Below are 13566 nucleotides of genomic sequence, written 5' to 3'. Positions count from 1 at the left end.
AGCGGCCATCTTGATCCCAGTCCAACATGTTTATTCTTTTTTAGACCAAAGATCATCCTAATAGCCGTATTCTGAATTATCCTTAAACTTTTCAAAATTTTCTTAGGAGACCTCAAGTAAATAATATTACAGTAATCCAGAGTATATAATATAAATGATTGAACCAATAGTCTAAATGCTACTGGGTCAAAATATTTTTTTATTGTCCATAGTTTCCACATTGCAAAGAAACATTTTTTTCTACTAAGTTGGTATGTTCAACCAATGTTAGATGCTGGTCCAACATAACTCCCAGAATTTTAATGGAAGCGGTTATCGGGTAGTCATAACCATTTAAATGCAATATTGTATCTGTTATTTTGGCATTTGGACTAGCCAGAAAAAATTTAGTCTTTTCAGTATTAAGTTTCAGTTTGAAATGAATGGTCCACTATTCAATTTGAGTCATAATGGATGATATCTGGTTTGTAACTTCTGTAGTAAACTTGTTTAGGGGAATTAAGATAGAGCTATCATTAACATAAATGAAGAATTTCAAATTTAAACTTTGTAATAAATGCCCAAGTGAAGAAATATAAATATTAAACAAAGTGGGTAATAAAGGGGAACCCTGGGGCACCCCACATGGGTTGTTCCAAGAATGAGAATATTTGCCGTCACTAACCACTTGGTAAGATCTTTTTTTCAAGAAACCCTGGAACCAATCCCACACCCTTCCTGAAAGCCCTATTGCAACTAAACCCCAAAATACCCCAAAATAATAAAAACCGAGCAGATCAGAACACAACTTCTGAGGTAGGTTACAGATGGCAAAACTGAAGAGGACATTATTCTCCACTGGTGAAGTAGAAGGAGCTGAAAGATGAGATCAACACCCTTTTGCCACAGTTTGCGTGCCTGGATTGAACACCTTACTCACCGATTCCTGTGTTTATGCACATTCAGAAAGTTCAGAACTACTTTTCCAATTAGTTAATATCTGCTGAATTGCTAACCCCCTGGGATAGGTTTTAATATTTTGGGCAGGTAAAAAGCATCTCAGTCCCAATCAATGTTACTTATTTATTTTTACCGTCACCCTTTGTGAGAGTACTTGAGCTGATCACTGCTCAGGTGACATTAATCAGGTGGAGGATGGCCTGGGGAGGGCTTCAATGGCTGGGAGGGTGTAGATGGGCTGGAATAAGTCTTAACAGAGATTTCGGCAGTTGGAACCCAAGCACAGTACAGGGTAAAGCTTTGGATTCTTGCCCAGAAATAGCTAAGAAGAACAAAGTTAAATTGAATCAGGTTGGGCAGACTGGATGGACCATTCGTGGTCTTTATCTGCCGTCATCTACTATGTTACTATGTAATCAATGAACTGCATATTACAGCCACAATTTTAACACAGCATTAATTGAGCTGCTCATTGATCAGAGCATGCTGTGGTATTTTCCTAGTGGTATATTTACAGTGGTGCTAAAACTGTACCCCAAGGCTACTCCATCTCCTCCCAGATGCGTTATTTTCAGATGCTAAGGTTTAATAGCAGCTTTTCTGTTAGGGAGGTGCTAAGCTCTTAAAAGGGCCACAGGAAAACATGCATGTCGCAGATGTGTAGAGAAACATGGTACTCCTTGTGAGCACAAAGAAAGGCTTTTCTTTCTCCATGCTCAGTTTCATCACATTCCCAAAATTCTCTCAACCCTTAATATGACAAAGCAAGTAGATGTGCTCTGGCAGTAACCATGTCATGCTCTGCCCCCTCACCTCGGCCAGGAACGATGAAGCAGCACTGCTGAGTGAGTCTGGAAGCAGAAGCCCTGTGTGTGGATGAATTCCTGACTTGTGATTCTGGGAGAGGGACTGCAACAGACATACAGATGCATTAAAAGAAAGCAAGACTCTAGAAGAACTTCACTCCCCCTCAAGGCTTAGAAAATATCACATCAGGGATAGAATTATGATTTACCGTTCCCGTCAGTAACTCGTACAGCAGTGCTCCAAGGCTCCACCAGTCACAGGCTTGTGTTACTGTAGAGACCCCAAGAATTTCTGCCAAGAAGGAAAAGGAGATGAGATTAATGCAGTTACACACATGCAAATTTAGACTAGAAGCACCCCAAGAGAGACGATCTTCAATGTCCAAACCTCCCCAAAAGGAGCAGAAAACAAACCACCTCAAGCAACGGACAAGGGGGCATGCTGAATTTACATAGGGGCCCTTTTACTAAAGCTGAGACCGCACTAAATCCTAAGAAGATCCAAAGTGGGCTTCTCAACATTTGGCAGGAACTAATTTTGTTAGCCTTTAGACTCTTAATTAGGATTTGGGTAAGAGGCAATTTCAGCAGAAAAATATTCAGACAACAGTATATATTATGGCATAGTATCCTGCTTACAATGTCAACATAATACACAGGACATTTTAATAGACTGCATATGGTGAACATAGAAGAAGAATAACCATACTGGGTCAAACCAGTAGTCCATCAGCCCAGTATCCTGTTTTCACAGTGGCCAACCCTGGTCCAAAGCACCTAGCTAGATCCCAAGTAGCAAAAAAGATTTTATGCTGCTTATCCTTGCAATATATATCCTTTTCATATATATATATATATATATATATATATATATGAAAAGGATTAGGTCCCAATTACTGCCCCACCCTCTCCTGTCATTTGCAAGACAGATGCATTTGGGGACATATCTTAGAGACAAAAATTCTCCCAAACATGTCCAGTTTATTGTCAGCTTTGCCACTCTTTTATATCATTTTACATGAATCAGTGTTGTCAGCATGTGACGTAAATACAAACCATATATGGACACAGGTCACATGAAACTCTAAAGAAATAACAAGCATTTTACTATCTAAAGGCTGAAGTCCAAAGGGTCAGCAGAGCCTTTTTCTTATCTAAAGCTGCTTGCAAATACAGCTATGAAAACAATTGAATTCACTTCACAACAAGATAACACACATCTTCTCAAACATAAAATGGCCTTGCAGTATTTCAGAGAAGGAAAAACAAACAGGGTCTGGTTTTCTTACAGCTTCAAACACAGTTGGAAGAAAAACTGCAAGACACATGAAAAGTATCCCTTCAATATATACAATATATATTCAATACCAGTCAAATTAGAATATAAAGATAGACTTACTGGATCAGACCAGTGGTCCATCTAGCCCAGTACCCTGTCTTCACAGAGCCAAATCCAAGTCACAAGTACCTGGCAAAACCCCAAATAGTAGCAGCATTCCATGCCACAGAAAAGCAAGAAGGCTTCCTTCATATCTGTCTCAACAGCAATTTATGGACTTTTCTTCCAGGAAATTGTCCAAACCTTTCTTAAAACCAGCTACGCTATCCACTCTTATCACATCCTCTGGCAATGCAATCCAGAGCTCAACTATTCTCTGAGTGAAAAAATATTACTCTGTAACTTCGAGTGTCCCCTTGTCTTTGTAAATTTTGATGCAGTAAAAAAATCAATCCACTTGTACCTGTTCTACTCCACTCAGGATTTTGTAGACTTCAATCATATCTCCCCTCAGCCATCTCTTTTTCCAAGCAGAAGAGCCCTAACCTTTTAAGTCTTTCCTCATACAAGAGGAGTTCCATCCCCTTTACCATCTTGGTTGCTCTTCTTTGAACCTTTTCTAGCACCACTATATCTTTCTTGAGATAAAGAGACCAGAATTGAACACAATGTGCTCCAGGTGAGGTTGAACCATAGAGCAATACAGAGGCATTATATAATTCTTAGTTTTGTTTATTATCCCTTTTCTAATAATCCCTAGCATCTTGTTGTGCTTGGCCGCTGCCACACATAAAAACATAGAAACATGATGGCAGATAAAGGCCAAATGGCCCATCCAGTCTGCCCATCCACAGTAACCATTATCTCTTTCTCTCTCTGAGAGATCTCACATGCCTATCCCAGGCCCTCTTTAATTCAGACACAGTCTCTGTTTCCACCACCTCTTCCGGGAGACTGTTCCACGCATCTACCACCCGTTCTGTAAAAAAGTATTTCCTCAGATTACTCTAGAGCCTATCACCTCTTAACTTCATCCTATGCCCTCTCATTTACAGAGTTTCCTTTCAAATGAAAGAGACTCGACTCATGCAAATTTATATTATTTAGGTATTTAAATGACTCTCAAGAATCCAAATCGCAATAACAAAATATAAATACAATCAGCAAACAAATTATTAGCCTAGTGGTGGAGATACCCCATGAAAGTACATTTATAATAGGTGGAGAAAAAGCCTCAACTTATCAACAATATATGGACGGCAACCCAATGAGTTCTTAAGCCAGTTCTGCTCTGTATCATAGGCAAAAAAACTCCACACGTTTCAAAATGTAACTTTTCAAAATGGGACCAAAGCCACCACTGTGCACAGGGAGCCAGAAAAAGAACAAAACAGTTCACTTATCTTCTGACGATGGCACAAACAGCAACGAGTAGATTTTCCTGCTATAGCACTTCTCACGCTCACAAAAGACAAGGAACTGGATGTTACCAACAAGGCTCTTGTATCGCCGAACAACGGCTGCATCAGGGCAATCACATTCTCTCCTGCTCCATCCACACACGGCTCAGAATGGCGCTGGAATTTATACTTCCAGGTTCATAGGGGTCACTGTCAAAAAACTGTATTTACTGGAACAAACGATCTCACCATCAGTAGAAGGCACACCATTCTACTTTCTGATTAAGTCCATTAGGCCAGATAGTTTTCAAAAAGAAAATAGACCACTGTTCACTTTGTGAAAGCATTGGAGTAGTTTATGCAATACTCTGCCCTTGCGATCTGTGCTACATAGGACATGCTGCACGCAGTCTTAAAACAAGGCTGTTTGAACATCGTTCTAACATTTCACACAAAAGACAGGTAGATATACTCACACGACATTGTGTTGAAAAAAATCACTCTTTTGAGGAATTTAGGTGCTTTGTATTATATCATATTCCCCTTACAGCTCATCGTGGGGATGTGAAAAGATTGTTATATCAAAGTGAACAACGGTCTATTTTCTTTTTGAAAACTATCTGTCCTAATGGACTTAATCAGAAAGTAGAATGGTGTGCCTTCTACTGAAGGTGCGGCCTCCAGAATATTCTAAATGAGGTCTCACCAGAATCTTATACAGAGGCATCAATACCTCCTTTTTCCTACTGGCTATGCCTCTCCCTATGCAACCTAGCATCCTTCTAGGTTTCGCCGTCACCTTTTCAACCTGTTTGGCCACCTCAAGATCATCACATATAATCATAAGATTATCACATACAATCACACATAGTCCTGCTCTTCCGTCGTGCACATAAGTTCTTCACCTAAACTGTACCGTTCCCTCTGGTTTTTGCAGCCCAAATGCATGACCTTGCATTTCTTAGCATTAAATTTTAGCTGCCATGTTTCAGACCATTCTTCAAGTTTCACCAGGTCTTCATGTTATTCACACCATCCAGCGTGTGTACTCTATTGCAGATTTTGGTATCATCCACAAAGAAGCAAATCTTACCAGACAACTCTGCAGCAATATCGTTTATAAAAATGTTAAAAGAACAGGCCCAAGAACAGAACCTTGAGGCACACCACTGGTAACCTCCCTTTCCTCAGAGCGATCTCCATTGATCACTACCCTCTGTCACCTTCCACCCAATCAGTTCCTGACCCAACCCGTCACTTGGGACCCATCCCAAGGGCACTCAGTTTATTTATTAGACATCTGTGTCTAATAAAAATCTAAATACACCACATCTAGCGTACATCCTCTATCCAATTCTCTGGTCACCCAGTCAAAGAAATTGATCAGATTTGTCTGACAAGACCTACCTCTACTGAATCCATGTTGCCTCTGGTCCTGTAATTCACAGGATTCCAGAAACTTGACCATTCTCTGTTTTAAAAGAATTTCCATTAATTTGCTTACCACAGAAGTCAGACTTACCGGCCAAGATGACACCCAGATCTTTTTCTTGAGCGCTGACCCCCCCAAGGTGGACCCTAGCATCCAGTAACTACAATTGGGATTATTCTTCCCAATGTGCATCACTTTGCATTTGTCCACATTAAATTTCATCTGCCATTTGGACATCCAGTCTTCCAATTTCCTAAGGTCTTCCTGAAGTTTTCACAATCCACATGCATTTTAACAACATTGAACAGTGTATTTCTTTATTTATTTAAAAGATTTATAGCCCGCTGCATCTACAGTTCTGAATGGGTTACATAAGGACATAAATAATAAGATTTTAACAATCAAGCACTCAATTTATATATATTGTATTAAAAGCACATTAAACTTTCCTCTCTAGTTTAGATTGTGAGCCCGCACTCTTCAATCTCTCCCTTAGTACGGGTAACGTCCCGTTGGACTGGAAGATGGCTAACGTCATTCCATAGCAACAAAACAACAAAAGAACCAGAGGTCCATCTTCGTCTGCAGTGAAAAAAGTTTTTGTTTGTTTGCTAACGTCATTCCACTCCACAAGAAAGGTTCCAAGATGGAAACGGCAAACTACAGACCGGTGAGTCTCACATCAATAGTGAGCAAACTAATGGAAACTCTAATCAAACGCCAATTGGATACGATCCTGAACGAGGAGAATCTACGGGATTCCCGTCAACATGGATTTACTAAAGGGAGATCCTGCCAATCCAACCTGATCAGCTTCTTTGACTGGATGACGAGGAAACTGGATGTTGGGAAGTCCCTGGACATCGTATACCTGGACTTCAGCAAAGCATTCGATAGTGTACCACACCGCAGGTTGCTGAGCAAGATGAGTTTTATGGGATTGGGCGATACATTGACAAAATGGGTTGAGAACTGGCTTGGAGGTAGGTTTCAGAGGGTGGTGGGAATGGCACCCCCTCCGAAATGACGGAGGTGATCAGGGCTCGGTCCTAAGCCCGATCCTTTTCAACATCTTTATATGAGACTTAGCAGAAGGGCTGTGAGGTAAAATGACATTATTCGCCAATGACTCCAAACTGGGCAATGTAGTGGGCAAAAACACAACGGACATAAATTCAATGCCCGACAACATGATGCATGACCTACTACTACTGGAGCCCTGGTCTAGGTCCTGGCAACTCAGCTTCAATGCCAAAAAATGCAAAGTCATGCACCTGGGCAGCCAAAATCCATGCAAGACTTACACCCTTAATGGTGAGATCCTAACAAAAACTGAAGCAGAACGAGACTTAGGGGTGATCGTCAGTGAGAACATGAAGACTACCAATCAAGTGGAGCAAGCTTCATCAAAGGCAAGGCAAATCATAGGTTGCATACGCAGGAGTTTCATCAGCCGTAAGTCTGAAGTCATTATGCCATTGTATAGATCCATGGTGAGGCCCCACCTGGAGTACTGTGTGCAATTCTGGAGGCCGCATTACTGTAAGGATGTGCTGAGACTTGAGTCGGTTCAGAGAATGGCCACCAGGATGGTCCCGGGACTCAAGGATCTCCCGTACGAGGAACGGCTGGATAAATTAAAGCTATACTCACTCGAGGAACGCAGAGAGAGGGGTGGCATGATCGAGACATTCAAGTATCTCACGGGCCGCATCGAGGTGGAAGAAGATATCTTCTTTTTCAAGGGTCCCGCAGCAACAAGGGGGCATCCGTGGAAAATCAGGGGCGGGAAACTGCACGGGGACACCAGGAAATTCTTTTTCACTGAAAGGGTGGTTGATCGCTGGAACAGTCTTCCACTTCAGGTTATTGAGGTCAGCAGCGTGCCTGATTTTAAGGCCAAATGGGACAGACACGTGGGATCTATTCACAGAGAAAGGTAGGGGAGGGTCTTTGGGGTGGGCAGACTAGATGGGCCGTGGCCCTTATCTGACGTCTATTTCTATGTTTCTATGTTTCATTTGGGACAAAGTGCTTGCAGAAGAAAGAATATGAAAGTTTAGTGTCATCTGAAAATTTAATTACCTCACTTGTAGTTCCAATTTCCAGATCATTTATAAATAAGTTGAATAGTACCGGTTCCAGAATAGATCCCTGCGGCACTCCACTGTTTACTCTTCTCCATTTAGAAAAATGACCATTTTACCCTACCCTTTGTTTTCTGTCCGATAACCAATTCTTAATCCACAATTGAACTTTGCCTCCTATCCCATGACTCTTTAATTTTCTCAGGAGTCTCTTATGAGGAACTTTGTCAAAAGCTTTCTGGAAATCTAGATACACTACATCAACTGGCTTACCTATCCACATGTTTGTTCACACCTTCAAAGAAGTCAAGCAAATTGGTGAGGCAAGACTCCTTCGGCTGAACCCATGCTGAATCTGTTTCATTAAATCATGTTTGTCTACATGTTCCAGTGTTTTGCCTGGCACTGAGGTCAGGCTTACCTGTCTGTAATTCCTCAGATCTCCCCTGGACCCCTTTTTAAAAATCGGTGTAACATTGGCCACCCTCCAATCTTCAGGTACCACAGACAATTTTAGTGATCAGCAATTTCAATTGTACCCTGGGATGCATACCATCTGGTCCAAGTGATTTATCACTCTTTAACGTGTCAATTTGGCTTAGTACATCTCCCAGGTTCAACAAGATTTCTTTCAATTCCTCCACCTCATCACACTTGAAAACCATTTCCGGTTCTGGAAGATTTGTTACATCTTCCATAAAGACCAAAGCAAAGAATTCATTCAGTCTCTCCGCTATGGCCTTATCTTCCCTGAGCATAACTTTTACTTTTTGATCATCCAATGGTCCTACAGATTCCCTCACAGGTTTTTTTGCTTTTGATGTACCTAAAAAAATTGTTACTTTGAGTTTTTGCCTCTTTGAGAAGTTCTTCATATTCTTGTTTAGCTTTCTTTATCAATGTTTTGCACCTAACTTGCCAGTGCTTATATCTCTTCTTATTTTCTTTATTGGGATCCTTATTTTCTTCATTGGGATCCTTTTTCCATTCTTTAAAGGATGTTTTCTTGGCATAAAAGCCTCTTTCACTACGCCTTTTAACCACACTGGCTCTCGTTTTCTCTTCTTTCCACCTTATTTTAATACATGGAATACATCTTTTCTGAGCTTCCACAATTATATTTTTAAACAACATCCACACATGGTTTACACTTCTGACCTTTGCAACATACCCTTTTAGGTTCTTTTTAAACATTTTCTTAATTCTATCGTAGTCATCCTTGCGAAAATTAAATGCCCTTACAGTAGCGATTTCACTCTTGTTCTTAGCTCAAATTTGATCATGTAATGATCACTGTTTTCCAGTGGACCCAACCCATTGGGTTCTAAACTGTTGCACTCAAGGCCCCTCTACCCTCTAAAAATATTGAAGTTGAGGAACATTAGAAAACACATATTTTAAATTCTCAATCAAAATAACACATTTGCAAAGGTATCTTATTTGAAACTTTGCCTCTGAGAACAAACCCTGAGCTTGTGAATCCAAAAACATTTTTCTTCTTGCCTGTGTCTATTTATAAACATCCAGAAAAACACTAACCCCCTTCTTTACAAAGCAGCACTAGCATTTTTAGCGCCAGCCGCAGCAGTAAGAACTCCGATGCTCATAAAATTTTTCCTTCTATACATCTACAAAAATTTTTTTAAAACCTCCTTGTCTTGAAGAAAATCAAAGGAGACAAGTAGTGTGTACTTTTCAACCACTTCCTCCACAGAACTTTCTGGAATCTCTAATATATTGAGACTGTCTGTGGAAACCTCTTCATAGATCTCTAAGCCTTCTTCAAAGACCAATGACTCCTTGAAATATAATATATTCTGTATAAAGGAGGAAAATTAGATTCATCATATTTAAAGTTTTCCTTCATAAATCAGTAGAAGAAGAAATTAGTTCTTACCTGCTAATTTTCTTTCTGTTAGCCTTTAGACCGGTATAGTTAGATCTTCACAGATAGGTTATATCTCACTGTGACCAGCAGGTGGAGACTGAGACCAAAACTTGTATATTAGGTAAGATTCCCCCTAATCATCCAATCTGCTGAATAGCCAAGCAGTAGCTAAAAAAAAACTAACTGAGAACATTAACAGCACTCTGATCAGGAGTGTAAAAACAACAAACATATTGGAACAACTGTTGGAACCTGAATAGAACTAGAATCCTGCAGTGAAAAATGTCCCCACAGCTCACCAGCTAAGCCATAGCCACTATTCGTATATCTCCCTGGCCCTAGAAAAATACTAGAACTCACAGAAAAAAACTCAAAATCTGCACGCAAGCAAAACCCGCATTCACCGCTTAAAGACAGAAAAGGGAAGGGAACTATACCAATCTACAGGCTAACAGAAAGAAAATTAGCAGGTAAGAACCTAATTTCTCCTTCTGTATCGCCTGATAGACCGGTATAGTTAGATCTTCACAGATGGGACATGCCAAAGAAGAACCCATCAAGGGTGGGACCCCCGAAGGGCCGACACCAGAACACCGCATCCCGACACACTTGAACATCCACACGGTAGTGTCTGACAAAGGAATGCAGAGAAGACCAAACTGCAGCCTTGCAAATATCCACTGGAGACACTAGCGAAGACTCAGCCCAAGAAGCTGCTTGACCCTGAGTGGAATGAGCCTTGAGGAATTCAGAAACAGGCTCATTTTGAAGAAGGTATGCGGAAGCAATAGTCTCCCAGATCAAGTGCGCAATGGTTGCCTTGGAAGCACCATCCCCCTTACGAGGACCAGCCAGAAGGACAAAGAGATGATCAGATTTCCTAATCTCCTGGGTCCTCTACACAGAAGAGTGAAGGGCCTGACAGACATCCAATTTGCGCAACTGTTTCTGTTCAGAACCCAACACTGGGAGGACCACTGGCTGATTGTCATGAAAAGGAGAAACTACCACTGGCAGAAAGGAAGGAACAGGGCGCAACACAACCTGCTCCCTAGAGAATGCCAGGAAGGGAGACCTACAAGAGAAAGCCTGCAGCACAGAAACACGCCTAACAGTTACAATGGACACCAAGAAGACTGCTTAAAGAGTAAGGTCCTTCAACATGCAGACCCCCAAAGGCTCAAAAGGTGGGCACACCAGCCTGGACAAGACCAGATTCAGATTCCAAGATAGAACAGATGGTCTAATGGGAGGCTTGAGTAATTTGGCTGCCCGCAAGAAGCGAATGACATCAGGAATGACAGTCAGACGTTGACCTCGTAACAACCCCCAAAAGGCTGACAAGGCCGCCAAATGAACCTGGAGAGAAGACCATGCAAGGCCCCTGTCCAGCCCATCCTGTAAGAACTCTAAGATGGAAGACAGAGAAGCGCGAAGACAGACCATCCCACGCGCATCACACCACTCCTCAAATACAGAGCAAACCGGCACATAAGCCCGAGAAGTAGAAAAATCTCTGGGACTCCAAAAGGGTTGAGGCCACTTTATCTGAATACTCATAAGAACATAAGAATTGCTGCTGCTGGGTCAGACCAGTGGTCCATTGTGCCCAGCAGTCCACTCCCACGGCGGTCCTTAGGTCAAAGACCAGTGCCCTAACTGAGTCTAACCTTACCTGTGTACATTCCAGTTTAATAGGAACTTGTCCAACTTTGTCTTGAATCCCTGGAGGGTGTTTTCCCCTATAACAGCCTCCGGAAGAGCGTTCCAGTTTTCCACCACTCTCTGGGTGAAGAACTTTCTTATGTTTGTACGGAATCTATCCCCTTTTAACTTTAGAGAGTGCCCTCTCATTCTCTCTACCTTGGAGAGGGTGAACAGCCTGTCTTTATCTATTAAGTCTATTCCCTTCATTATCTTGAAAGTTTCGATCATGTCCCCTCTCATTCTCCTCTTTTAAAGGGTGAAGAGGCCCAGAGTCTCTAATCTCTCACTGTATGGCAACTCTTCCAGCCCCTTAACCATTTTAGTCACTCTTCTCTGGACCCTTTCAAGTAGTACTGTGTCCTTCATGTACAGCGACCAGTGCTGGATGCAGTATTCTAGGTGGGAGCGTACCATGGCCCGTTAAAGCGGCATGATAACCTTCTCCGATCTGTTCGTGATCCCCTTCTTAATCATTCCTAGCATTCTATTTGCCCTTTTCGCCACTGCCGCACACTGCATGGACGGCTTCATCGACTTGTCAACCATTACTCCCAAGTCTCTTTCCTGGGGGGTCTCTCCAAGTACTGCACCAGACATCCTGTATTCGTGCATTTGTGTATTCGTGTTACCAAAAAAAAAACTCGGATACTGTGAAAAATCAATGATATTAGAAAAACACTTTCACAAGAAAATGCACAATGTCTAGTGGATGAAGACAGCACAGCTCAGGCTTAGATTTAGTTACAAAATGCAATTGAAAAACAGGAGGAAAAATTCCTTCAGATGTCATCGTGGCTGATGGCAGCCCACTGTGTTTTCAGGCGTTTTCGGGCTCCTGCTTTTGTATTTCTGGTCGCTGCTTTCTGATATTGTGAGCGGGAGCTCTGCAGTATAATGCAGCAATGGCAACGCGCAAAAAACAACTAGACATAAAGACTTTTTCCTCGCCGGCAACAAATGGGCCTCTGAAGGCTGAGGCAAAGATGGCGGTGGAGCGCGTCGGGCCTGTAAAGGCGGACCAGCCACCCGATGCACCTCTGCTGGGTTTGCGGTAGGAGATGCGCGGCTGGTTCCAGGAATTGAAAGATGAGCTCTCGGTGATCCGCGCTGATTTTCATGGGGCTATAGCTGATTTGAAACAGGACGTTGGAGAGATTGGAAGGCGACTGGGTGAGGCGGAGACTTTGCTGGAGACCCACAGCACGGACTTAGTTCATTTGAAAGGGCAGATTGCAGCATTGGAAGACTGCGCTGAAGCCTCTACTTTAAAAATGGAAGATTTGGAGAACCGTTCGAGGCGGTGTAACCTCCGCTTTCAGGGAGTACCGGATACAGTTTCTGACACGCGCTGTATGGAGGTCATTGATTTCATTTGTATCAAAGCTCTGGAGGTGGCTGGGTCCCCGGTCGAGGTGGGTAAACCATTGCTTGATCGTGCTCACCGGATCGCGGGACCCAGAGTTATCAATCGCCCTCGCGAAGTGGTGGTCTGCTTTCATAGATTTGTGGATAAAGAGCATGTACTGTGCACTGTCCAGAAATGGGAAGAAGTGGATATAGAGATCTATCCTGGTGTGGCTCCTGCCACACCGTTACGACGGCGCTCCTATCGAGATTGTACGCAGCTTCTACAGGAAAGAAATATCCGGTATCGCTGGCTATACCCCATCGGATTGGCATTTACGCATGCCGGCAGGGCCTATTCTGCCACGGCAGTTGCAGATGTGCGGGCCCACATGGTGGAGCCAGGACTGCTTTCAGCTGCTGATTTGCCTCCCTTGCCTCAGTGACCTCCTGTCTCTACCTCTATGCGGGGCCTGGGCTGGCAGAAGGTGACCCGGGCTTGGTCGGCTCATCGTCCAGTGCCAGCTGAGGCGGCTGCTACCTAATCATTGCTGTGGTTTTGAGTGTCATGACTACCTCACTGCATCCACCACTGGGGATTTCAAAGCGTCCCAATCCCCCTCCTGGATGGGATACAGGCGTGCCATGGAACACGTGAAGTGAAAGGGTGCCTCCGACACCTGC

At 42.7% G+C, this 13566-nt stretch overlaps 1 protein-coding gene across 5 annotated transcripts in view; it reads right to left on the bottom strand.

The window, feature by feature from the left end:
- Nucleotides 1-13566, bottom strand: part of RPS6KL1 (ribosomal protein S6 kinase like 1) — a 139597-nt gene that overhangs the window by 31705 nt on the left and 94326 nt on the right. For 3 of the 5 annotated variants that reach the window (XM_033953177.1, XM_033953174.1, XM_033953175.1), the window contains 2 exons: nt 1955-2037; nt 1753-1848 (listed from right to left, as the gene is read on the bottom strand). In XM_033953177.1, the coding sequence (XP_033809068.1) occupies nt 1753-1848; nt 1955-2037 (179 nt within the window). The remainder of the gene's footprint in view (nt 1-1752; nt 1849-1954; nt 2038-13566) is intronic. The other 2 variants (XM_033953178.1, XM_033953176.1) reach the window with 1 other exon arrangement.

This window comes from Geotrypetes seraphini, chromosome 7, assembly GCF_902459505.1.
Source record: "Geotrypetes seraphini chromosome 7, aGeoSer1.1, whole genome shotgun sequence".
In the NCBI taxonomy this organism is placed as follows: Eukaryota; Metazoa; Chordata; class Amphibia; order Gymnophiona; family Dermophiidae; genus Geotrypetes; species Geotrypetes seraphini.
Note: the sequence above shows the minus strand (reverse complement) of the source record. Positions and strands in the feature narration are given on the sequence as shown.